Source organism: Chiloscyllium plagiosum, chromosome 24, assembly GCF_004010195.1.
Source record: "Chiloscyllium plagiosum isolate BGI_BamShark_2017 chromosome 24, ASM401019v2, whole genome shotgun sequence".
NCBI lineage: Eukaryota > Metazoa > Chordata > Chondrichthyes > Orectolobiformes > Hemiscylliidae > Chiloscyllium > Chiloscyllium plagiosum.
In genome coordinates, this window is record NC_057733.1 from 927245 (window position 1) to 951435 (window position 24191).

At 43.9% G+C, this 24191-nt stretch overlaps 1 protein-coding gene across 1 annotated transcript in view; it reads left to right on the forward strand.

Annotated features, from left to right (window-relative positions):
* pkd1b (polycystic kidney disease 1b) overlaps positions 1-24191 on the forward strand; it is a 205610-nt gene that overhangs the window by 167186 nt on the left and 14233 nt on the right. The window contains exons 27-30 of the mRNA XM_043715206.1: positions 5142-5310; positions 14066-14240; positions 17819-18106; positions 18749-18883. Of these exons, the coding sequence (XP_043571141.1) occupies positions 5142-5310; positions 14066-14240; positions 17819-18106; positions 18749-18883 (767 nt within the window). The remainder of the gene's footprint in view (positions 1-5141; positions 5311-14065; positions 14241-17818; positions 18107-18748; positions 18884-24191) is intronic.

The window sequence follows — 24191 nt, forward strand, 5'->3', positions numbered from 1 at the left end:
AAATCTTATCATCCGGAGATAAAGATTCACTTATGTTAAAACAATATTTGGAAGTTCACGCTGGCTGGAAGGTGAAATTCCAAATATTAAAATTAAAATCTATCCAAGTCCAAATGCATCAGAAAGCTAATTCTAAAAGGTAAATTTTTACCAAGCCTTATGAACCAACCCTTTAAATCAACATTTCATCACAGTCATCTGCTTTGGACAACCACTGATAGTTTCTTAAAAGGACATTACATTAATGATACATGCCACACACCTATATAGGCACATGACACTTTCCATAGATTCCCAAAATGCAAACTAACTTCAAAGCATAGAGTCCAGGGAACAAAAACTCACAAATTGCACAAGACAACATTTAGCAACCAACCAACCAGATACATTCAAACCAGACCACAAAGAGTTAACACCTCTATAAGGTTTAGTGAATTAGCACAGAGGCATTGCCCTCTCTGTCTCTTTCATATTTATGAACACTACAGCTATGTTAGCTTGTTTGTGTGCCTTTTGTTTTAAATACTATCTGCAGAATGGACCAGCCTGAACCCCAGTGGGTTTCTTTCCAGGCCTTTTCTGCTATTCTCCCAGACTCCCACCCGGCTGTGTCCATTACTTTATTTTTTTTGATAAAGGATTTTCATCCTCTTTTTAATCTTTTGGGAGCTATCCCCTTTTAACTCTCGAGGATTTCCAACCTCGTATCTACTTTTTGATAACTCTCAGCACCCGTGGCCCTACTACCCATCTGTAAGTCTGTCTCCTCCTGCTCACTCCAATTACATTTGTTTTTGCCCTGAGTGACAGAAGCTCTCCCGCACAAGTGCCATGCTATGTAAAAGGGTGGTAAATAAACATATTCACCCAAATTGTGGCCCACAGTATGCCGGTTTCAAGCAGAGGCTGCTGGCTGACTTCCAATCTGTAGGAACAAAACCTCCACGCCCCCCACCCCCGAGCAGGGATAAAGACTCAGGAGGCAGGCAGGATTCACGCAAGTGGCAACTTTTTATTCAAGCAACAACTGGTAAATGCAGGGAAAGGGCCAAAGACCTTCCCTGAATCTAACCTTGACATGAGAACCCAGTCATCGATCTTTCGCTCAGATCAGAAGAGAGATCTGTGACATGCTCTGATTTTTACAATGAAATACAATGAAATTTTGTGTTACAATAATCACATTCTGTGTGGTCACTTTGTCTTTCCCCTTTATTCCATACACCCAATCCTATGAAATACCTAATTCATGCTGGGCATGTCTAAGGACAGCCCCAGATTCCCGTGATCATCTCATGGTGTTTAACAAACAATGTAATCACCAGGCCTTGGGATCTTCCTATGCATCCCATTTATTCGCATTCCAAAGTTTCTAGTTATACTCCTTCAGGTATGTCTCAGGCTTGCTCATCTCTAAAGACCAGTTGAATTCTGTAATTCATTGTATTCCATGTGCTATCTCTATCAAATCCTCTTGTATTTCTATTGTTCCAGGTTTTAACTAATTGCTGTAAGATTCATAATATTAACTACTGTTACAAAGTTAGTTATAAAGTGTAAATTTATACAGCTACTACTACTGTTAGCACTTTGTAACTAATAAGTTGCGAACAAACAATTCATTCAGGACTTACCAGGCATCTTTTTAGAGATAAAGAAAGCATTTCCTGAGACTAATTAACTTTCATATCAAGGCTTAATTTTTTCTCCCCCTAATGCTTCTATTATACTTTGGTTATACATGTATCTACACTTAAATTGAAATCTATCTCTGTGATTATCTGAAGAATCCTTAACTGGAATCTATTCCTTAATATCATGAATAACATTTTTAAAAAACTGATTACTGTAAAATAACTTTAGCTATTGTTTTCATAGCTGATTACCGAGTTAGGCTGACTGGTTCATCGACTGAGGTTTGCATCCCTTGTTCTAACTGGCGCTGTTCACCTAATGGGACAACATCCTTTCATTTGTGTGGATGGAATCAATCATTGTCTATCCTTAGATATCCTCTTATCAAATTATTTCAAATGGTTGCTTGTAAGGCCTCCTTGGATTTACCCTGTTAAAAGATAGCATTATGTTTCACTTAAATGCTGGAGCAGGCTGTTTAATTCTGTTTAACCCTTGTCAGCCATTTTGTGTCTTTCAAACATGGGCTGCCCTTACAGCCAGCATTTTTGCTCAACCCTAAATTGCCCAGAGGGCAGTTAAGAGTCAACTACATTACTGGACATGACCCTTGCACCTAAAGGGATCAAATGGAGGGAAAGTGGAGCAAGGTACTGAAATTGCATGATCAACCGTGATCATATTGAATGGTGGTTATCGGCTCAAAAGGCTGAATGTCCTATTCCTTGCATCTATTTTTTCTGAATCTATGAATCATGAGTAGACCGATAGAAGTGTAATTCGCCAGGTTGGATTTGTCCTGCTTTTCATGTAGAGTATATACTTTGGCAATTTTCTGCATTGTCAAGTTGATTGTAGTGTTGTAAATGTAAATGCAAGTTCTGGAGCACAAGTGTTCAGTCATATTGTCAGGAGCCAGAGCATTTGCAGTATCCAGTGCCTCCAACATTTTCTGGACATTATGTTGAGTGAATCAAATATAGCTGAAGACTGGCATCTCGATGCCAGGGCTCTGGGAAGGAAACCAAGATGGATCATCTACTTGGCATGTCTGGTTGATTGCTCACCTCACTGATTGCTGGGCCTTTCCATCATAGAGGATGGAGATATTTGTGGCATCTCCTCCTCCAGTGAGTTTAGATTAGATTACATTACAGCCCTTCTGCCCAACAAGTCCACACCGACCCGCCGAAGCGCAACCCACCCATGCCCTTACATTTACCCCTTACCTAACACTACGGGCAATTTAGCACGGCCAATTCACCTGACCCTGCACATCTTTGTGACTGTGGGAGGAAACCGGAGCACCCGGAGGAAACCCACACAGACACGGGGAGAACATGCAAACTCCACACAGTCAGTCGCCTGAGGCAGGAATTGAACCCGGGTCTCAGGCGCTGTGAGGCAGCAGTGCTAACCACTGTGCCACTGTGCCGCCCATAATTGTTTAATTGTCCATCACAATTCAAGACCCTATGCTTCCAGTTGCCTGCCATTTCAACACATCACCATGTTTCCTGGCCAACAGCTTTGTCTCAGGCCTGCGACAGTGCTCCAGTGAAGCTCAGTGTAAGCTGGAAGAACTGCACGTAATTTTCCACTTGGAAACTCTCCAGCTTTTTGGACACAATATCAAGTTCAACAATTTTAGGCCTTGAGTTCTGCCCATGTCCTTCCCCCCCCAACCCCACATTCCAGGCCTTGTTAACCTATTGTTAGCCACTAACAATCTCCATTTACAGTTATTATCCTCCAAGCCAGAATTTTATCCACTCCTTTGTCTCCCTAACTACCCTTCTCTCTTTTTGGGCTCCATCTCCTTACCTCCTCCACCCAACCTATCTTCTGCGTAAAAACCAACATTTTCCAAGCTACCATCAGTTCTGTGGAAGGGTCACTGGACCCGATATGTTAACTCTGATTTCTCTCCACAGATGCTGCTAGACCTGCTGAGCTTTTCCAGTAATTTCTGTTTTCGTGGACCATCCATGACTGGATGTGGCAAGACTGCAGAGCTTAAATCTGATTCATTGGTTGTGGGATTGCTTAGCTCTGTCTATCTCTTACTGCTTATGCTGTTTGGCTTACAAGTAGTCGTGTTTGGTAATTTCCAGATTGACGCCTCATTTTTAGGTATGCCTGGTGATGAGAAAACCGAGTTGATGTTTTGGGTCCAGTGACCCTTCTGTAGAAGTTCAGAGATTCTGCAGCAATTTTAGTTTTGTCTTTAATCTCTTGGCTAGTTCATTTTTTTCATAGATTCATACAGTTCAAGAAAGACTCTGTGGCTCTTCAAACCTGCACTGACATTATCCATATAATCCCTGCAGTATGGAAACAGGCCATTCAGCCCAACAAGTCCACACCAAACCTCTGAACAGTATCCCACCAGACACATCCCCCATCCTCTTCCATGTAATCCTGCATTTTCTGTGGCTAATGCACCCAACCTACACATCACTGAACACTGTGGGCAATCTAGCCTGGCTAATCCACCTAACCTGCACATCTTTGGATTGTGGGAGGAAACTGGAATGCCCCGAGAAAATCCACACAGACATGGGGAGAATGTGCAAACTCCACACAGACTGTTGTCCAAGGGTGGAATCAGACCTACATCCCTAGCACTGTGAGGCAGGAGTGCTAACTGTGGGCGGCACGGTGGCACAGTGGTTAGCACTGCTGCCTCACGGCGCCACAGACCCGGGTTCAATTCCCGCCTCAGGCGACTCTCTGTGTGGAGTTTGCACATTCTCCCTGTGTCTGCTTGGGTTTCCTCCGGGTGCTCCGGTTTCCTCACACAGTCCAAAAATGTGCAGGTTACGTGAATTGGCCAGGCTAAATTGCCCGTAGTATTAGGTGAAGGGGTAAATGTAGGGGAGTGGGTTGCGGGTCGGTGTGGACGTTTTGGCCCGAAGGGCCTGTCTCCACACTGTGAGTAATCTAATCTAAATCTAAATTGAGTCACCATGCCACCTCAATAGCTACTAGTAAAAGTGCACTAATCCCAATTTCCTGCACTTGCCCCATATCCTTGAATGTTACGATATTTAAAGTGCTAATCTAAATATTTTTTAAAGGTTTCCAGCCTCCACTTCCTTCCCAGGCAGTATGTTCCAGATTCCCACAAACCCAATGGCAATGGTTGAGTAGGGGATACACCGGGTCATGAGGTTGCATATTGTGCTGGAGTACAATCCTGTTGCTAACAGCCCTCAGCACCTCATGGATGTCAGTCTTGAGTTGCTAGAGTTGTTCGAAGTCAGTCCCACACAATATGATGGAAGATATTCTTAACGTCAGGATGCCAAAACTTGTCCACAAGCCTGAAGCAGAGGCTCAGTGGACAAGATTTACCTGCAGATGTCTATAGGTTGAGATAACATTCTTGATTCGGAGTTTTCCACTCTGTGGAGCACACCATGGCACATTGTTTTCATGGTTATAAATGCTCAATAATGTGATGGATGATCAGAATATGTAATTCTTTGTTGACTCTTTCTCAGGACATTGTCCCTGGTGGGTTTATAGATTAACCCCTGGCATTAATCCTGGCAACAGCTGTGACCATTCCAACTCATCAAGTACTGAAACAATCACCCATGGGATTGGCTGGTCTGCTGACTTTAACAGTACCAATCACAGTTGGGCTTATTCATCAGATGGCTTCACAGGGTAAGAATCAATCAAGTTCTGTTGATTTGGCACTTTATGAATGTATTGTTTACTTACATGGTCTTAAGCTCCATGATCTTAAAAAATCGCTTCACACAATGCTGAAGCCAGAGGGAACATAGTAATATGTTCAGTCAGGTGACTACTTATCTCCTGATATTGATTTCATTTATACAACCCAGAATGAAGCAGTTCCATGTCTCAAATGAGATAAAGATACCAGTAATCTCTATTCCTTTTGCAATAAAACCAATAACAGCTCAAGTTCTGACAAGAACTGATGATCTATCATCCTAGGTGCTTGTTTTTCACCGGCACAGACTTGATTGGCCAAAGGGCCCTTTACTGTGCTTTAGTCCTCTATGACTCTATGAGCCCATGTTTAATCCAGTCATGTATGGGACTAGTGCACATGATTGGACAGCGCAGAGCGAATTTTAATCTGCACCTAATCTTGTTTCAACTAGCTATGTGACAAAGAGCAGCACTCTGAAAGCTTGTATTTCAATTAACCTTGTCGGGCTATAACCTGGTTTGTTGTGTGAATTTTAACTTTGTCCACCCCAGTCCAACACCGGCACCTCCTCAACTTGGAGAGTGGAAGACAGTCAGTAGCCTCTGTGATGCTTCAAGTAAATGAAGGGTATTGTTCTGCTCAAACTCCAAGCAAAGGTTTCAGTCTCATTAGACAAAAATCTGAAAGACCTGCAGAAGCTGGAAATCTGGAACAAAAACGAAAATAGTTAGATAACCTCAGCAGGTTGGGCAGCATCTGTGGAAAGAAATCAGAGTTAATGCTTTGGGTCCAATCAGCCTTCAGTTCTGAAGAAGGGCCACTGGACCCAAAACGTTAACTCGACTTTCTCTCCATAGATGCTGCCAGACCCGCTGAGATCTTCCAGCAATTTTTGTTTTTATCTCAATCTCGTTGCCTGGTATGGAGGGCACTAGGTATGAAGAGAGGTTGAGTAGGTTCGGATTATTTTCATTAGAAAGATAGAGTTTGAGGGGGGACCTGATTGAGGTCGACAAAATCATGAGAGGTCTGGACAGGGTGGATAGCAAGAAGCTATTTCCCCAGAGTGGGGGCTCAATTACTAGGAGTCACGAGTTCAAGGTGGGAGGGGAAAAGTTTAAGGTAGATATGTGTGGAAAGTTCTTTACGCAGAGGGTGGTGGGTACCTGGAACGCATTGCCAGTGGAGGTGTTAGAGGCGGGCACGATAGCTTCATTTAAGATGTATCTTAAATGTATCTAGACAGATAGATGAATGGGCAGGGAGCAGAGGGATACACATCCTTAGGAAATAGGCGGCAGATTTAGATAGAGGATCTGGATCGATGTAGGCTTGTAAGGCCGAAGGGCCTGTTCCTGTGCTGTATATTTCTTTATTCTTTGTTCTTTGTGAAAGGGTTGTTGTCATGGGTGACTTCAACTTCTCTGATTTGATTGGAACCTCCTTAGTGCAAATAGTTTGGATACAGCAGATTTTGTCAGGTGTGTCCAGGAAGGATTCCTGATGCAATATCTGGATAGGCTGACGAGAGGGGAGGCCATATTGGATTTGATGCTTGACAATGAATGCGGTCAGGTGTCAGATCTCTTGGTGGGAGAACATTTCAGTGATAGTGATCACGGCTCCCTGACCTTTACTACAGTCATGGACAGTCGTAGAGGCATAGAGTCATAGAGATGTACAACACAGAAACAGACTCTTCGGTCCAACTCATCCATGCCAGACTTCCTAACCTAATCTAGTCCCATTTGCCAGCACTTGGCCCATATCCCTCTAAACTCTTTCTATTCACATACCCATCCAGATGCCTTTTAAATGCTGTAATTGTACCAGCTTCCACCACTTCCTCTGGCAGCTGATTTCACATACACACAACCCACTGTGTGAAAATTTGCCCCTCAGGTCCCTTTTATATCTTTCCTCTCTCAGCATAAACCTATGCCCTCTAGTTCTGGACTCCCCAACCTCAGGGAAAATACCTTGTCTATTTATTAGCGCCCGTCATGATTTTATCAGCCTCTATAAGGTCACCCCCTTCAGCCTCTGACACTCCACTGAAAACAGCCCCAGCCTATTTAGACTCTCCCTACAGCTCAAATCCTCCAACCCTGGCAACATCCTTGTAAATTAAGGATTTCACAACATCATTCCGATAGGAAGGAGACCAGAATTGCATGCAATATTCCAAACATGGCCCAACCAGTCTCCTGCGTTGCCGCAACATGACCTCCCAACTCCTACACTCAGTGCTCTGACCAATTAAGGGAAAGCATACTAAACGCCTTCTTCTCTATCATATTGGGGCAGCACGGTGGCTCAGTGGTTAGCACTGCTGCCTCACAGCACCAGGGCCTGAGGTTTGATTCCGGCCTTGGGTGACTGTCTGTGTGGAGAATGCACATTCTCCCAGTGTCTGCGTGGGTTTCCTCCGGGTGCTCCGGTTTCCTCCCACAGTCCAATGATGTGCAGGTTAGGTGAATTGGCCATGCTAAATTGCCCATAGGTTAGATGCATTAGTCAGAGGGAAATGAGTCTGGGTAGGTTACTCTTTGGACGGTCGGTGTGGACTGGTTGGGTCGAAGGGCCTGTTTCCACACTGCAGGGAATCTAATCTATCTACTTTCAAGAAGCTATGAACCTGCATTATGGACTCTTTGGTCAGCAACACTCCCTAGGGCCTTGCCATTAAGTGTATAAGTCCTGCTCTGATTTGCTTTTCCAAAGTGCAGAACTTCACATTTATCTAAATTAAACTCCACCTGATCAAGATCTCATTGTACTCTGAGATAACATTGTTCACTGTCCACTATACCTCCAATTTTGGTGTCATCTCCAAACTTACTAACTATGCCTCCTATGTTCACATCCGAATCATTTATATAATTGACGAAAAGTAGTGGACCCAGCACCGATCCTTGTGGCACTCCACTGGTCACAGGCCTCCAGTCTGAAAAGCAGCCTTCCACCACCACCCTCTGTCATTTATCTTTGAGCCAGTTCTGTATCCAAATGGCTAGTTCTCCCTGTATTCCATGAGATCTAAGTGTGCTAACCAGTCTCCCATGAGGAACCTTGTTGAATGCCATACTGAAGTCCATTTAGATTAGATTAGATTAGATTAGATTACTTACAGTGTGGAAAAAGGCCCTTCGGCCAACAAGTCCACACCGATCCTCTTAAGAGCAACCCACCCAGACCGATTCCCCTACATTTACCCATTCACCTAACGCTACAGGCAATTTAGCACGGCCAATTCACCTAACCTGCACATCTACTGCTCTGCCCTCATCAATCCTCTTTGTTCCTTCATCAAAAAAGTTCAATCAGATTTGTGAGACATGATTTCCCATGTATAAAGCCATGATGACTATCCCTAATCAGTCCTTGCCTTTCCAAATACATGTAAATCCTGTCCCTCAGGATTCCCTCCAACAACTTGCCCACCAGCGACATCAGGCTCACCAGTCTATAGTTCCCTGGCTTCTCCTTACCACCTTTCTTAAACAGTGGCAACCTCCAGTCTTCTGACACCTCACCTGTGACTATCGATGATACAAATATCTCAGTAAGGGGCCACCCTCGCTTTCCGAGCTTCCCACAGAATTCTAAGGTACACGTGATCAGGTCCTGGGAATTTATCCACTTTTATCCATTTCAGGACATCCAGCACCACCTCCTCTGTAATGTGGACAGTTTTCAAGATGTCGTCATCCATTTCCCCACATTCCATACCTTCTATGTTCTTTTCCACAGTAAATACTGATGCAAAACTTTCCTTTAGTATCTCCCCCATCTCCTGCGGCTCCACACAAAGGCTGCCTTGCTGATCTTTGAGAGGCCTTATTCTCTCCCTTTAGTCTTTTGTCCTTAATGTATTTATAAAAACCCTCTGGATTCTGCTTAACCCTATATGCCAAAGCTATCTCATTTCCCCTTTTTGCCCTCCTGATTTCCCTCTTAAGTGTACTTTTATACTCTTCTAATGAGTCACTTAATCTCTCCTGTCTACACCTGACATATGCTTCCTTCTTTTTCTTAACAAGATCTCAATTTCTCTAGCAAACCAGCATTCCCTATACCTACCAGCCTTTCTTTCACCCTAACAGGATTATACTGTCTCTGGGCTCGCTATCTCATTTCTGAAGGCTTCCCATTTTCCAGCCATACCTTTACCTGTGAACATCTGCCCCAATCAGCTTTTGAAAGTTCTTGCCTAATAACGTCAAAATTGGCCTTTCTCCAATTTGATTAGATTAGATTAGATTACTTACAGTGTGGAAACAGGCCCTTCGGCCCAACAAGTCCACACCGCCCCGCCGAAGCGCAACCCACCCATACCCCTACAGGAACCCTTACCTAACACTACAGGCAATTTAGCATGGCTAATTCACCTGACCTGCACATCTTTGGACTGTGGGAGGAAACCGGAGCACCCGGAGGAAACCCATGCAGACACGGGGAGAACGTCAGTCGCCTGAGGCGGGAATTGAACCCGGGTCTCTGGCGCTGTGAGGCAGCAGTGCTAACCACTGTGCCACCGTGCTGCCCATTTTGAACTTCAACTTTTAGATCTGGTCTATCCTTTTCCATCTCTATTTTTAAACGAATATAATTATGGTCACTGGCCTCAAAGCTCCCCCCCATTGACATCTCAGTCATCAAAAACGTCATGCCCCTCCTCTCTTGCCTCCCTTTCTGTCCTTCCTGTAACATTTGTATCTTGGAACATTAAGCTGCCAGTCCTGTCCATCTCTGAGCCATGTTTCTGTAACTGGTATGATATCCCAGTCCCATGTTCCTATTAGGCTCCTTGCACTGAAGTAAATACAGTTTAATTTATCAATCCTACCTTGTTCAGGATAGGAGCAGATGGTATGGAGAAGTATTTAATTGGTGGAGCATAAATTGGGAGCAAATATTCTCAGGGAAATGCATGACAGAAAAGTAGAGGTTGTTTTGGGAGCACTTGCTGCGAGTGCTGGTTAGGTTTGTCCCACTGAGGCAAAGAAGGATGGTAGGGTGAAGGTACCTTGGATGAAAAGAGATGTAGAACATCTAGTCAAGAGGAAGAAGGAAGCTTACTTATGGTTGAGGAATCAAGGATCAGACAGGGCTCTAGAGGGTTACAAGGTAGCCAGGAAGGAACTGAAGAATGGACTTAGGAGAGATAGAAGGGGCATGAAAGAAGGTAGGATTAAGGAAAACCCCAAGTCATTCTACACTTATGGAGGAACAAGAGGATGGCCAGTGTGAGGGTAGGACCGATCAGGGATAATGGAAGAAACTTGTGCCTGATACACTCAAACAGGTTGATGTTAAGGTGGATATGCTGAAAATTTTGGAAAACATGAGAATAGTTAAGTTCCCTGGGTTAGACAAGATATACCCAAGGTTACTACAGGAAGCAAAGGAAGAGATTGCTGCACTTATGGTAATGATCCTTGTGTCCCCACTGTCAACTGGAGTTGTGCTATATGATTGGAAGTGGCAAATGTTATTCCCTTGTTCAAAAAAGGGAATAGGGATAACCCTGGGAATTACAGGCCAGTCAGTATTACTTCAATGGTGTACAAAGTTAAAAATCACACAACTCCAGGTTATAGTCCAACAGGTTTAATTGGAAGCACACTAGCTTTCGGAGCGACGCTCTTTTATCAGGTGATTGAGCGTCGCTCCGAAAGCTAGTGCTTCCAATTAAACCTGTTGGACTATAACCTGGTGTTGTGTGATTTTTAACTTTGTCCACCCCAGTCCAACACCGGCATCTCCGAATCATGACTTCAATGGTGGACAAATTGTTGGAGAGGATTCTGAGAGACAGGATTTATGATTATTTGGAAAACCATAGCTTGATTAGAGATAGTCAGCATGGCTTTGTGAGGGACAGGTCATGCCTCACAAGCCTTACTGAATTCTTTGAGGATGTGACAATACACGTTGATGAAGGTAAAGCAGTGGATATGGTGTATATGGATTTTAGCAAAGCTTTGACAAGGTTCCCCATGGTAAGCTCATTTAGAAAGTAACTGGTATGGGATACAGGGAACTCTGGCTGTCTGGATACAGAATTGGTTGGCCTGTAGAAGACAGAGGGTGGTAGTAGAATGGAAAGTATTTAGTCTGGAGTTCAGTGACCAGTGGTATTCCAGAGCGATCTGTTCTGGAACCTCTACTCTTTGTGAATTTTATAAATGATTTGGATGAGGAAGTGGAAGGGTGGCTTAGTAAGATTGGCGAAGACACAAAGGTAGGTGGAATTGTGGATAGTGTGGAGGGCTGTTGTAGGTTGCAACGTGACATTGACAGGATGCAGAACTGGGCTGAGAAGTGGCAGACGGAATTCGACCTGGAAAAAGTGTGAAGTGATTCATTTTGTCAGGTCGAATTTGATTTTTTTTTAGGTTACTGACAGTGTGGAAACAGGCCCTTCGGCCCAACAAGTCCACACCGACCCGCCGAAGCGCAACCCACCCATACATCTACCCCTTACCTAACACTACGGGCAATTTAGCATGGCCAATTCAACTGACCTGCACATCTTTGGACTGTGGGAGGAAACTGGAGCACCCGGAGGAAACCCACGCAGACACGGGGAGAACGTGCAAACTCCACACAGTCAGTCGCCTGAGGCGGGAATTGAACCCGGGTCTCTGGCGCTGTGAGGCAGCAGTGCTAACCATTGTGCCACCATACTGCCCACAATGCAGATGCAGGGTTAACGGCAGGATGCTTGGCAGTGAGGAGGAACAGAGGGATCTTAGGGTCAAAGTCTATACATCCCTCAAAGTTGCCACCCACATTGATAGAGTTGTTAAGAAGGCATATGGTGTGTTGGCTTTCATTAGCAGGGTGATTAAATTTAAAAGCAGTGAGGATATTATGCAGCTCTCTCAAGCCCTGGTTAGACCACACTTGGAATATTGTGTTCCGTTCTTGTCGCCTCATTATGGGAAGCTTTAGAGAGGGTGCAGAGGAGATTTACCAGGATACCGCCTGGACTGAAGGACATGTCTTATGAAGAAAGGATGAGGGAGCTAGGTCTTCTCTTATTGGAGTGAAGAGGATGAGAGGTGACTTGATAGAGGTGTACAATATGATGAGAGGCATAAATAGAGTGGATAACTAGAGACTTTTTTCCCAGGGTGGAAATGTCCATCATGAGGGTGCACAATTTTAAGGTGCTTAGAGGAAGGTTTAGGGGAGATGTCAGAGGTACGTTCTTTACACAGAGAATGGTGGATGCATGGAATACACTGCCAGCAGTGGTAGTAGAGTCACATGTATCAAGGATATTTAAGCGACACTTCGATAGGCACATGGATGATAGTAAAATGTAGGATATGCAGGTTAGTTTGATCCTAGAGTAGGATAAAAGGTCAGCACAACATTGAAGACCGAAGGCCTATTCTGTGCTATACTGTTCTATGCCCTATGTTCTAGATGTCAGAAAGCAAGAGAAGATTAGCCAGGGATCATTTGCTGAAGCATGGACCCTCTTTCCACTGCAGCTGTTTCTCTAGGTCCCCAGCTAAAAACTAAACCAAGCTAGAAAAATCCCTGAACTGGGAGAACTGGCCAGTGTTTTGTTGTACGACTGTTTAAAAAAAAACGTAAAACCCTTTTCCCTGATTGTTTCCTTAGATAGTATCTGTTAACCATAATCAAAATGGCCCCTGCCCAGACAAATCTGAACCTTTGCCTTTTACAATCCCTTTTGAAAAAAAACAAGGAAAACACAATCTTGTTTAAAGAGCAGCATCGTCACACCTTGTGTTGGAAAAAATCTGCTCTACCAGTTTCAAATCTTATTTGACGACAAACTCATTTTATAAGTAGGCATAATTTAAGCAATGTTAATATTTAGCTGCTTTCCACAATTTATTATTATCATGTTGGGGGTGGGGTTGCCATGTAAGATCCAGGTTTGATTAATAGCTCAAAGAAGATATGCAATGTTTAATAATGTTTAGCAGAACAACTTGGACAAAGTTGATCTTTAAACAGTTCACTTCAGTGCTCAGCAGTTCCAGTAGCCAGCTTTGGGGGTAAGAGTCCTGACACCATTGAACTCCCACCTCCACCTCATACCATGTGCAATATTTTCTACTGATACAGGTGATTCACTCCGTTGTGTCTGGAATCATAATGTGAAAGAATACAGCCAGCATGTTGTTCATCTCCAAGCTCCAGTGAAAAGCAATGTAATCTGGACCAGTGCAAACTATATTAGAGATGAGCATAGGTTAACTCAGTAGAATGTAGCTGTGTTCCAGTCTCAGGCTGTCAGCTCTCCCTCAGTCACATTGAATTTCATTTACCTTGCAGCACAGAAACAGGTAAGTTAACTATGCTGGTCTATTGTCATGGATATACCCTTCCCTATTACCTCTCAGCCCATCAGTTTATTGGCAGCGTGCTGTTCTTTCATCCAGCATCGTTCCTCTAAGTTCATCGTAAATTATGTCAACATAGTTTACCTCTACCATCTGTGATCGTGTTCCCACCACTCCCTGTGGAAAACATTAAAAATCACACAGGTCCAACAGGTTTATTTGGAAGCACTAGCCTCCAGATAAACCCCTGTTGAACTATAACATGGTGTTGTGTGATTTTTAACTTTGTTCACCCCAATCCAACACTGGCTCCTCTACATCAGCCCTGTGTAATGAGATTTCTCCTGAATTGTCTTTTGGATTTAATAGTAACATTTTTCTATTTTTCTTTCCTCTCCGATCCCAGGACACAGAGTGTGTTTGTTGAGTTCACACAGTACAGCCGGGATGTGGATCTTTACGCTGTGGTGACCTTACGGGTTGTCTTTCAGCCTGCGGTGCCTGTCAAACCAACTGTCAATATTAAACTCTTCTCAGTGCTGAGCTCAAGTCGTGCGGTGGACCTATTGTTGGTGTTGATGGTAAACATTATTCTATAACACTAACAAAGAGTTGCTGAAACCAGCCATCCCCAATATGCAAGAAAAACACGCTTTCACTAGAGAGGACAGCTTCAGTTCAGTTGCACACATCTCGGTACAAGGGCTGTGTGCAGTTTGTGGTCGAGGTTATGAGGGGATGGCCACCAATGTGTAGAATGCCAGCTATACTCACATTCTTATCTATTGAGTCAGCATTTGAGATTCAAACCCCACTCCAGGAATTTGGTCTGGGCTGACACTTCAGTACAATACTGATGGAGTGCTGATCTGTCTGAACTGAGGTTTTTTTTATTCGTTCACGGATGAGGGTGTCACTGGCTAGGTCAGCATTTATTGCCCATTCCTAATTGCCCAGAGGGCAGTTAAGAGCCAACTACGTTGCTGTGGATCTGGGGTCACATCCAGGCCAGACCAGGTAAGGATGGCAGTTTCCTTCCCTTAAGAACTAATGAAACATTAAAATGAGACATCAAAGTGAAGTCTTTCTGTTTTCTCAGGTATCCGAACAATCAGTTATCCAAACAAAATACTCCCCGTCCGTCTTGTTCAGATGATCGAGGTTGTTCTGTACTTATTCCTCAGCCAACACATTAATAAAAGAATAACGGGCCATTGCTTGGTTTCTGTTCATGGGGGGCCTTGCTGTGTGCAGTTTGGCTGCCATATTTCCTACATTGCACAATCGCCACATTTCAAAAGTAGTACTTGGAAAGCTATAAAACAGTTTGTGAATTCTGAAGTATTAGATAGGCACTAGAAATATACAAGCCAGTTTATTTTTTTACTTGACTGTTAAACCAGAGTTCAATTCCCCAAATCCAGTGAGTTCCAATCCCACAAAGGAGACTTGGAATTCAGGTACATAGTTCTTTGTAAGTGGTGTCACAGATAGACAGGGTGACACCGGTCAGAGCATTGAGTGTAGGAGTTGGGACATCATGTTGCATTTGTACAGGATGTTGGTGAGGCCACATTTGGAGTATTTTGTAAAGTTCTGAGTTCCTGCTATGGGAAGGATATTATTAAATTGGCAAGGGTGCAGAAAAGATTTACAAGGAGGTTACTGGAGGGGCAACTTTTTCACACAGAAGGTGGTACATACATGGAATGAATTGCCACAGGAAGTCATAGAGTTGTAGAAATGTACAGCACAGAAAGACTCTTCGGTCCAACTCATTCATGCCAACCAGATATCCTAAATTAATCTAGTCCTATTTGCCCTTTGGCCCATATCCCTCAAAACCCTTCCTATTCATATACCCATCTGGATGCCTTTTAAATGTTGTAGTCGTACCAGCCTCCACCACTTCCCTCTGGTAGCTCATTCCATACATGCACCAGTCTCTGCATGAAAACGTTGCCCCATAGATCCCTTCTAAATCTTGCCCTCTCACCCTAAACCTATGCCCTCTAGTTCTGGACTCCCCCACCCCAGGGAAAAAAAACTTTGTCTATTTATCATAGCAATGCACCTCATGATTTTATAAACCTCTATAAGGTCACCCCTCAGCCTCCAATGCTCCAGGGAAAACAGCCCCAGTCTATTCAACTTCTCCCTATACCTCAAATCCTCCAATCCTGGCAACAGGCTTGCAAATCTTTTCTGAACCCTTTCAAGTTTCACAGCATCCTTCCTATAGGAGGGTGACCAGAATTGCACGCAATATTCTAAAAGTAGCTGAATCAATGTAGTAGGTGCATGTACAGTTTCAAAGACATTTAAAAGACATTTGGACAGGTACGTTGATCGGAAAGGTTTAAAAGAGATGTGGCCAAATGCAGACAAATGGTACGAGTTTAGTTTGGAAAACATGGTTGGTGCGGAAGAGTTGGACTGAAGAGTGTGTTTGAGGAGAAAGTGAGGACTGCGGGTGCTGGAGATCAGAGTCGATGTTTCAGGAATGATGAAGAGCTTATGGTCAAAACGTTGACTCTCTTGGTCCTCGGATGCTGCCTGACCAGCTGTGCTTTTCCAGCACCTTTGGACTCTGTATGACTCTATGACTCTATAATTCAGTTTAATGACCATAGCAGGAAAGGAAGAGCTTGAATCAGTAAAAGTGTCTGTGAAGTTGTTGGATTGTCCTAAAGAACCAATTAGCTCAGTAATGTCTTTCTGGACATCCCTGATCCCAACAGCATGGGTTCAATTCCAGTATTCGCTACGGTAAAGGTGAAGGAATAACTTGTCCCCTCACCTGGAGCATGGTGACCCTCAGGTTCAGCTACCACCAATTGTATCTCTCTAAGGGAGAGAGCAGGTCTATGTCAACTTTACCTTTATCCTGTGTGAATTCACCTGCCTGGGCTTCATTCTGGATTAGTGATGCTGGAAGAGCACAGCAGTTCAGGCAGCATCCAAGGAGCTTTGAAATCAACGTTTCGGGCAAAAGCCCTTCATCAGGAATGGCACATTCCTGACATTGACATTCGAAGCTCCTTGGATGCCGCCTGAACTGCTGTGCTCTTCCAGCACCACTAATCCAGAATCTGGTTTCCAGCATCTGCAGTCATTGTTTTTACCTTTGCCTGGACTTCAGTCCCACATCAATGTGGTAGACCCCTTGGTGCTATGTGAAGCAACCAAATTGCATCGTATTTGTGAAACTTGAAGTGGGCAGTATATGTTCACCTTTCTAACAGTGTGCATGTTTTAAGAATGAGGGTCAAAAAACATCCTTTTGGAGGCGGAATGGGGCAGTTTGTGTTGTGAAGGTTCAATTCCTAATTATAGACACTAACATTTGAATAGATCTGAGCTTCAGTTGTTTAACCTTGGATGTAAGCCCTGACTGGGGGGGGGGGGCTCCTACTGCATACTTTCTCTTTACCCACAGTAAGCGATCCTGAATTTATTTTTCTTTATTCATCTATGGGATAAGGGCATCGCTGGCTAGGACAGCATTTACTGTCCATCCCTAATTGTTAACAGTCACCACATTGCTGTGGGTCTGGAGTCACATGCAGGCCAGATCAGGTAAGGACATTAATGAGCCAGATTGTTTTCTTTCTGTCAAACAATAATGGATTCATGGATCATTAGACTCTTCATTCCATTTTTTTTACATTATCTGGGTCTCTGGATTAACAGTCCTGCTATAATACCATTAGGCCATCGCGGCCACACATTGACATTCGTATTCTCACATATTTGGTTTTGGTTCCGTTCCTCTCCACCTGACTGGTGAGATTTTGCAGTAACATGCTAAGGTCTGAGAGTCAGAGGTGAAAGTCTGATGAAGGGCTTATGCCTAAACCGTCGATTTTCCTGCTCCTCAGATGCTGCCTGACCTGCTGTGCTTTTCCAGCACCACACTCTGGACTCTGATCTCCAGCATCTGCAGTCCTCACTTACTGCTCATTTTTTTCCCATGTGAAAATCAGACTTGGGGTTTAGGGAAAAAGACTGTGGATAAAGGAGATCTTCAGAAGATCATCATCACAGTGTGTCCCAGCATTGAACCTGGAGGCTCAGAGACTGGGTGTTCCTCAGGAACAGGAGACTGATAGTGCTGTGGGTGTGGCCTCCTCCTGACTGCTCCCTCCTCTTTGTGCAGGTGCTGCTATTCCTCTTCGGCCTCTGTTTTCTGGTCGTTGAGGCCATCGCTCTGAACAGGGAGGGTTTGGCTTATTTCAAAGAAGGCCAGAGGTACCTCCAGCTCCTCATCATCCTACTTTGTGTCCTCATCCCTAGCTTCCATTTCAGCCACATCAGATTAGCTGACCAGCAGCTCAGCCACTACAAGAACAACCCCCACCATTTTGTCAGTTTCTACTATGTTGCATGTCTGGCTGAGGGAGTCACCAGTCTCGCCGCATTTCTGCTCACCGTCCTCACCTTGAAGGTAAGTGAACAAGTTAAGTGAGAGTGAGGAGGAGGGAATATAAGCAGCTAATCAATCAGGAGGATTAGAACCCTCTCAGCAAACCATTTAGACCAACTCTTTAGAGAGAATCATCCATTTAGTCCACAGTCTGTTTCTGTGCTGATGTTGGTCACCATGAGCTCACATGCAGCCACAGACATTATCTTTTCATGTTTTGCTTATTTATCTGTCACGTCAGCTGTGACAAAGGCTATGGTCTCAAATCCCAACCTCGAGAGTTAAACACAATATCTAGGCTGATACATCAGTGTACCAGAGACAGAGTGCCACAATGGCAGAGCTGCTGTCTTACAGGTGAGATTTTAAACAACTATCTGTCTTTCAGCTGGAGTGAAGATTGCCATGATACTCTTTCATAATAGATTCAGGGATCTCTCCCTGGAGTCGATTAATTTCATAACCAGTAACAATAAAACAATAACATTAACATGGCAATAATAATAAAATAGTCACAGTGCAGTTTGTAAGACTGTGCTGTGTGCAGAATAGCTGCCATGACAATAGTGACTACCCTGTGGAAATATCTGTAAGGAAATATCTAATTACCTAAAAGCCACTTCAAATGTCACATGGCTGTACTATTTAATGCTTTTTTTCTAGATTGTAGGACAGTTTCGTTTTGTGCGGAGATGGTGTGTATTTGGGAAGACATTCCAGTATATGATCCGAGAGCTGATGGCCGCCTTCCTTTACCTCTTCCTGCTTGTCATGGTCTATGCACAGTGTGGCTATGTGGTACGTATCAAGGCACCTCACTAGAGTGACAGAGTGGACTACAATTTGCTCAGTGGGGCAGCACGGTGGCTCAGTGGTTAGCACTGCTACCTCACAGAACCAGGGTCCCAGGTTCGATTCCAGCCTTGGGTGACTGTGTGGAATTTGCACATTCTCCCCGTATCTGTGTGGGTTTCCTCCAGGTGCTTCGGTTTCCTCCCACAGTCCAAAGATGTGCAGGTCAGGTGAATTGGCCATGCTAAATTGCCCCTTGTGTTAGGTGCATTAGTCAGAGGGAAATGGGTCTGGGTGGGTTATTCTACAGAGGGTGGGTGTGGACTGGTTGGGCTGAAGGGCCTGTTTCCACACTGTAGGGAATCTAATCTAATCTAATCAGTCTCAGCACAGATTTCCCATTACTATTTGTCAGAAACAATGGTGAAGGACTACGGTCTATGAGGAAGGCCACCAGCAAGGGGCAATGGCCCCTGGTACAAGTCATTTGTGACAGCAAGATCCATTGGTACAAGCCACCAGTGAGGGGAAAATACCTCTGATACTAGTCACCAGTGAGGGGCAAGGGCACCTGGTACAAGTCACTAGTGATCAAGCTTTGTGTAAAGATTTATAGCTCAGTTGCTACTAGTTGTGGGTGTGTTCACTGAGCTGGGCAGTTGCAGATGTTCTGTCCCCTTTTCTAGGTGACACACTCAGTGATGTGGACCTTCCTGTGAAGGATTGCTGTACTGTGTCGTTTGGAATGTATTTGGTTTTGTTCCCGATGCTTCTGTTTGTTTGTTGCAGTGGTCAGTATGTTGGGTCTCAGTCAATGTGTTTATTGATGGAGTCCGTGGATGAGTATCGTGCTTCTAGAAATTCTCTGGCTGTCCTCTGTTTAGCTTGTCCTATTATTGTTGTGTTGTCCCCTTTGAATTTGTGGTCCTTGTATGTGTGTGAATAGCCATTAAGGACAGCTGGTCGTGACGTTTAGTGGCTCGTTGATGTTCATGAATGCGAATTATTAGTTGTCTACCTGTTTGTCCTATTTGGTGTTTCATGCTGTCTCTGCATGGAATCTTGTGCACCACCTTTGTCCTGCACATGATGGGTATTGGGTCTTTTGTTCTGGTGAGTTGTCTGAGCGTGACTGTTGGTTTATGGGCTGTCATGAATCTGAGTGGGCGGAGAAGTCTGGCTGTCAGTTCTGAGACGTGTTTTATGTAAGGTAGAGTGGTTAGTGAGTTGGGTCGTGGTATGTCTTTGTCGCATTGTTTGTCTGCCAGGCATCTGCGGATGAAGTTACAGGGATATCTGTTCTTTGCAAAGACATTGTAGAGGTTCTTCTTCCTGCCTTCGCAGATCAGGAGTGCTGCAGTGTGTTGTAGCCGTTTTGTACAGGGTCCTAATGTAGCTTTTCTTGTGTGTGTTTGGGTGATTGTTGTTATAATTCAGGACCTGGTCCATGTCTGTGGCTTTTCTGTACACTTTTATGTGCATTCCCCGTCTGTACTCTTTTTACCATCATATCTAGGAATGGAATTGTTTATAAATTTCCTCCTCTCTTGTAAATTTGATCCTTGTGAGCAAGGACAACACAACAATAATAGGACAAGCCAAACAGGACAGCCAGAGAATTTCTAGAAGCATGATACTGATCCACAGACTCCATCAATAAACACATTGACCGAGGCCCAACATACTGACCACTGCAACGAACAACCAGAACATGCAACTGGAAGCAACAGGAATGAAACCAAATGAATTCCAACAAACACAGTACAGCAGCACTCCACAGGAAGCTCCTCAGCACTGAGGATGTCACCGAGAAAGGGGACGAAATGTCTGCAAACCAACTTCCCAGCTTAGCAAACATATCCACAACAACAGCAAGTCACTAATGAGTTTGGGAGAGTTTGGTTTTATTGAAGAATAGAGCAATTTGAGGTTCAAGAAATGTTAAAAACAGATTCCCATCTGTAAGGTCCATAAACAAAGCTAATGGAAGTGTTTAACGTATCAGAGTGGAAAAGTAATGGTAAATCTGGATAGAACTTTAGGAATAGTATTAGTGGATGCCCTATTGAGCTCTGTACTATAGGAAGAACTTTTTTAAATTCTCCCATGGGATGAGGGTGTCACTGGCTGGCCAGCATTTATTGCCCATCCCTAGTTGCCCTTGAGAAGGTGGTGATTTCAGTATAAAGTATTTATGACAGCACACTAAAATATGTCATGGCAATGAGCAGATGTTATCAAAAAACATTAGACACTGAGACACAGGAAGAGAAGATAGAAGAAATATCTGAAAACTTAGGTTAAGGAAGTAGGATTGATGGAACAAGATGTTGAGAAGCGAAGCAACTCAGAGAGGGCACATGCATCTCACAGAATGGCACCAATGCTAAAACAACTAAAAGCAAGGTAACTCTAGAATAGGGTGAACGAGAATACCTCAGAGAGTTGTGTAGGTTTCAGAGGTTATAGAGATAGAGAATCATAGAGGCAAATAGCACGGAAACAGACCTTTGGCCCAATTCAGCCATACTGACCAGGTTCCCTAAACTGAACTAGTCTCATTTGCCTGCGTTTGGTCCATATCCCTCTACACCTTTCCTACCAACATACCTGTCCAGATGTCTCTTAAATGTTGTAATTGTACTCGCTGCTACCACTTCCTTTGGTAGCCTCTTCCATATGCGCACCAAAATGTTGCCGCACAGATCCCTTTTCACCTTAAACTTATGCCGTCTACCTTTGGACTCCCCTATCCTGGGGAAAATACTTTGACTATTCACCTTATCATGCCCTTCATGATTTTATAAACCTCTTCAAGGTCACCCCACAGCCGCCTACACACCAGGGAAAAAGGTGTCAGCCTATCCAACCTCTCCTTCAGCCTCAAAACCTTCAGTCTCCATAACATCCTTGAAAGTCTTCTTTGCACCCTTTCCAGTTTAATAACAGGGTGATCAGAATTGTACACAGAACTCCAAATGTGGCCTTATCAATATCGTGTACAGCGGTAACAGGATGTCCTAACTCTTGTGTTCAATGCTCTGACCGATTAAGGCAAGCACGCCAAATGCCTGCTTCATAGAACATAGAACATAGAAGAATACAGCGCAGTACAGGCCCTTTGGCCCTCGATGTTGCGCCGATCCAAGCCCACCTAACCTATACTAAGCCACTATCCTCCATATACCTATCCAATGCCCGCTTAAATGCCCATAAAGAGGGAGAGTCCACCACTGCTACTGGCAGGGCAAGAAGGTGGTGATTTCAGTATAAAGTATTTATGACAGCACACTAAAATATGTCATGGCAATGAGCAGATGTTATCAAAAAACATTAGACACTGAGACACAGGAAGAGAAGGTAGAACAAATATCTGAAAACTTAGGTTAAGGAAGTAGGATTGATGGAACAAGATGTTGAGAAGCGAAGCAACTCAGAGAGGGCACATGCATCTCACAGAATGGCACCAATGCTAAAACAACTAAAAGCAAGGTAACTCTAGAATAGGGTGAACGAGGATACCTCAGAGAGTTGTGTAGGTTTCAGAGGTTATAGAGATAGAGAATCATAGAGGCAAACAGCACGGAAACAGACCTTTGGCCCAATTCAGCCATACTGACCAGGTTCCCTAAACTGAACTAGTCTCAATTGCCTACGTTTGGTCCATAACCCTCTACACCTTTCCTACCAACATACCTGTCCAGATGTCTCTTAAATGTTGTAATTGTACTCGCTGCTACCACTTCCTTTGGTAGCCTCTTCCATATGCGCACCAAAATGTTGCCGCACAGATCCCTTTTAACCTTAAACCTATGCCGTCTACCTTTGGACTCCCCTATCCTGGGGAAAATACTTTGACTATTCACCTTATCATGCCCTTCATGATTTTATAAACCTCTTCAAGGTCACCCCACAGCCGCCTACACACCAGGGAAAAAGGTGTCAGCCTATCCAACCTCTCCTTCAGCCTCAAAACCTTCAGTCTCCATAACATCCTTGAAAGTCTTCTTTGCACCCTTTCCAGTTTAATAACGGGGTGATCAGAATTGTACACAGAACTCCAAATGTGGCCTTATCAATATCTTGTACAGCGGTAACATGATGTCCTAACTCTTGTGTTCAATGCTCTGACCGATTAAGGCAAGCACGCCAAATGCCTGCTTCACCACCCTGTCTGCCTGTGATGCCTCTTTCAAGGATTTATGTACTTACACCCCTGGTCTATCTGTTCCACAACACTCCCCAGTGTCCTACCATTAACAATGTAAGTCCTGCCCAGGTTTGTCTTATCAAAATCCAACATTTCACGTTTATCTAAATTAAACTGCATCTGCCCTTCCTTAGCCTACTGGCCCAGTTGGTCAACATCCTGTTTTACTCTTAGATACCCTCCTTCACTGTCCACATTACCAGCAATTTTGGTGTCACCTGCAAACTTCCTAAAATACCTCCCATATTCTCATCAAATCATTTATATAAATGACGAACAACAGTGGATCCAGCATTGATGCCTATGGCACACCACTGGTTACAGGCCTCCTGTCTGAACAACAAACCTCGACCACCATCCTCTGTCTCCTGCCTACAAGCCAACTTTATATCCAGTTGGCTAGCTCTGCCTTGATTCCATGTGAACTACCATGCAGGACCTTGTCAAAGGCATTGTAAAATCCATGAAGGCAATGTCTACTGCTCTGCCTTCATCTATCTTCTTGGTCACCTCTTCAAAAATGTCAATTAAGTTTGTGAGACATGATTTCTCACGCACGTAGCCATGTTGACTATCCTTAATCAGTCTTTGCCTTTTCAAAAGAATGTAGATTCTATCTGTTAGAATCCCCTTCCACAACCTACCCAACACTGACATCAGGCTCATCAGTCTGTAGTTCCCTGGCTTTTCCTTAAAACCTTTCTTAAGTAATAGCACAACATTAACCACCATCTCCAGTCTTCTGGCACCTCATCCGTGGCTGTCAATGATATAAATATGTCTGGTAGGACCCTTGCAATTTCTTCCCTGGCTTACCACAATGTCCTTGGATGCACTTGATCAGCTCCCATGAATTTATCTACCTTTGTGTGTTTTAAGACCTCCAGTACCCTCCCTTTAGGTTAGGATTAGGAAAGGTGAGGTCATCCTGTTAGGAGTTTTTTACAGGCCTCCTAATAGTCCTAGAAACGTAGAAGAAAGGATTGCGAGGATGATTCAAGAGAAGAGTGAAAGTAATAGGGTGGTTGTTATGGGGGACTTTAACTTTCCAGATATTGATTGGGAAAGCTATAGCTCAAATTCGTTAGATGGGTCAGTGTTTGT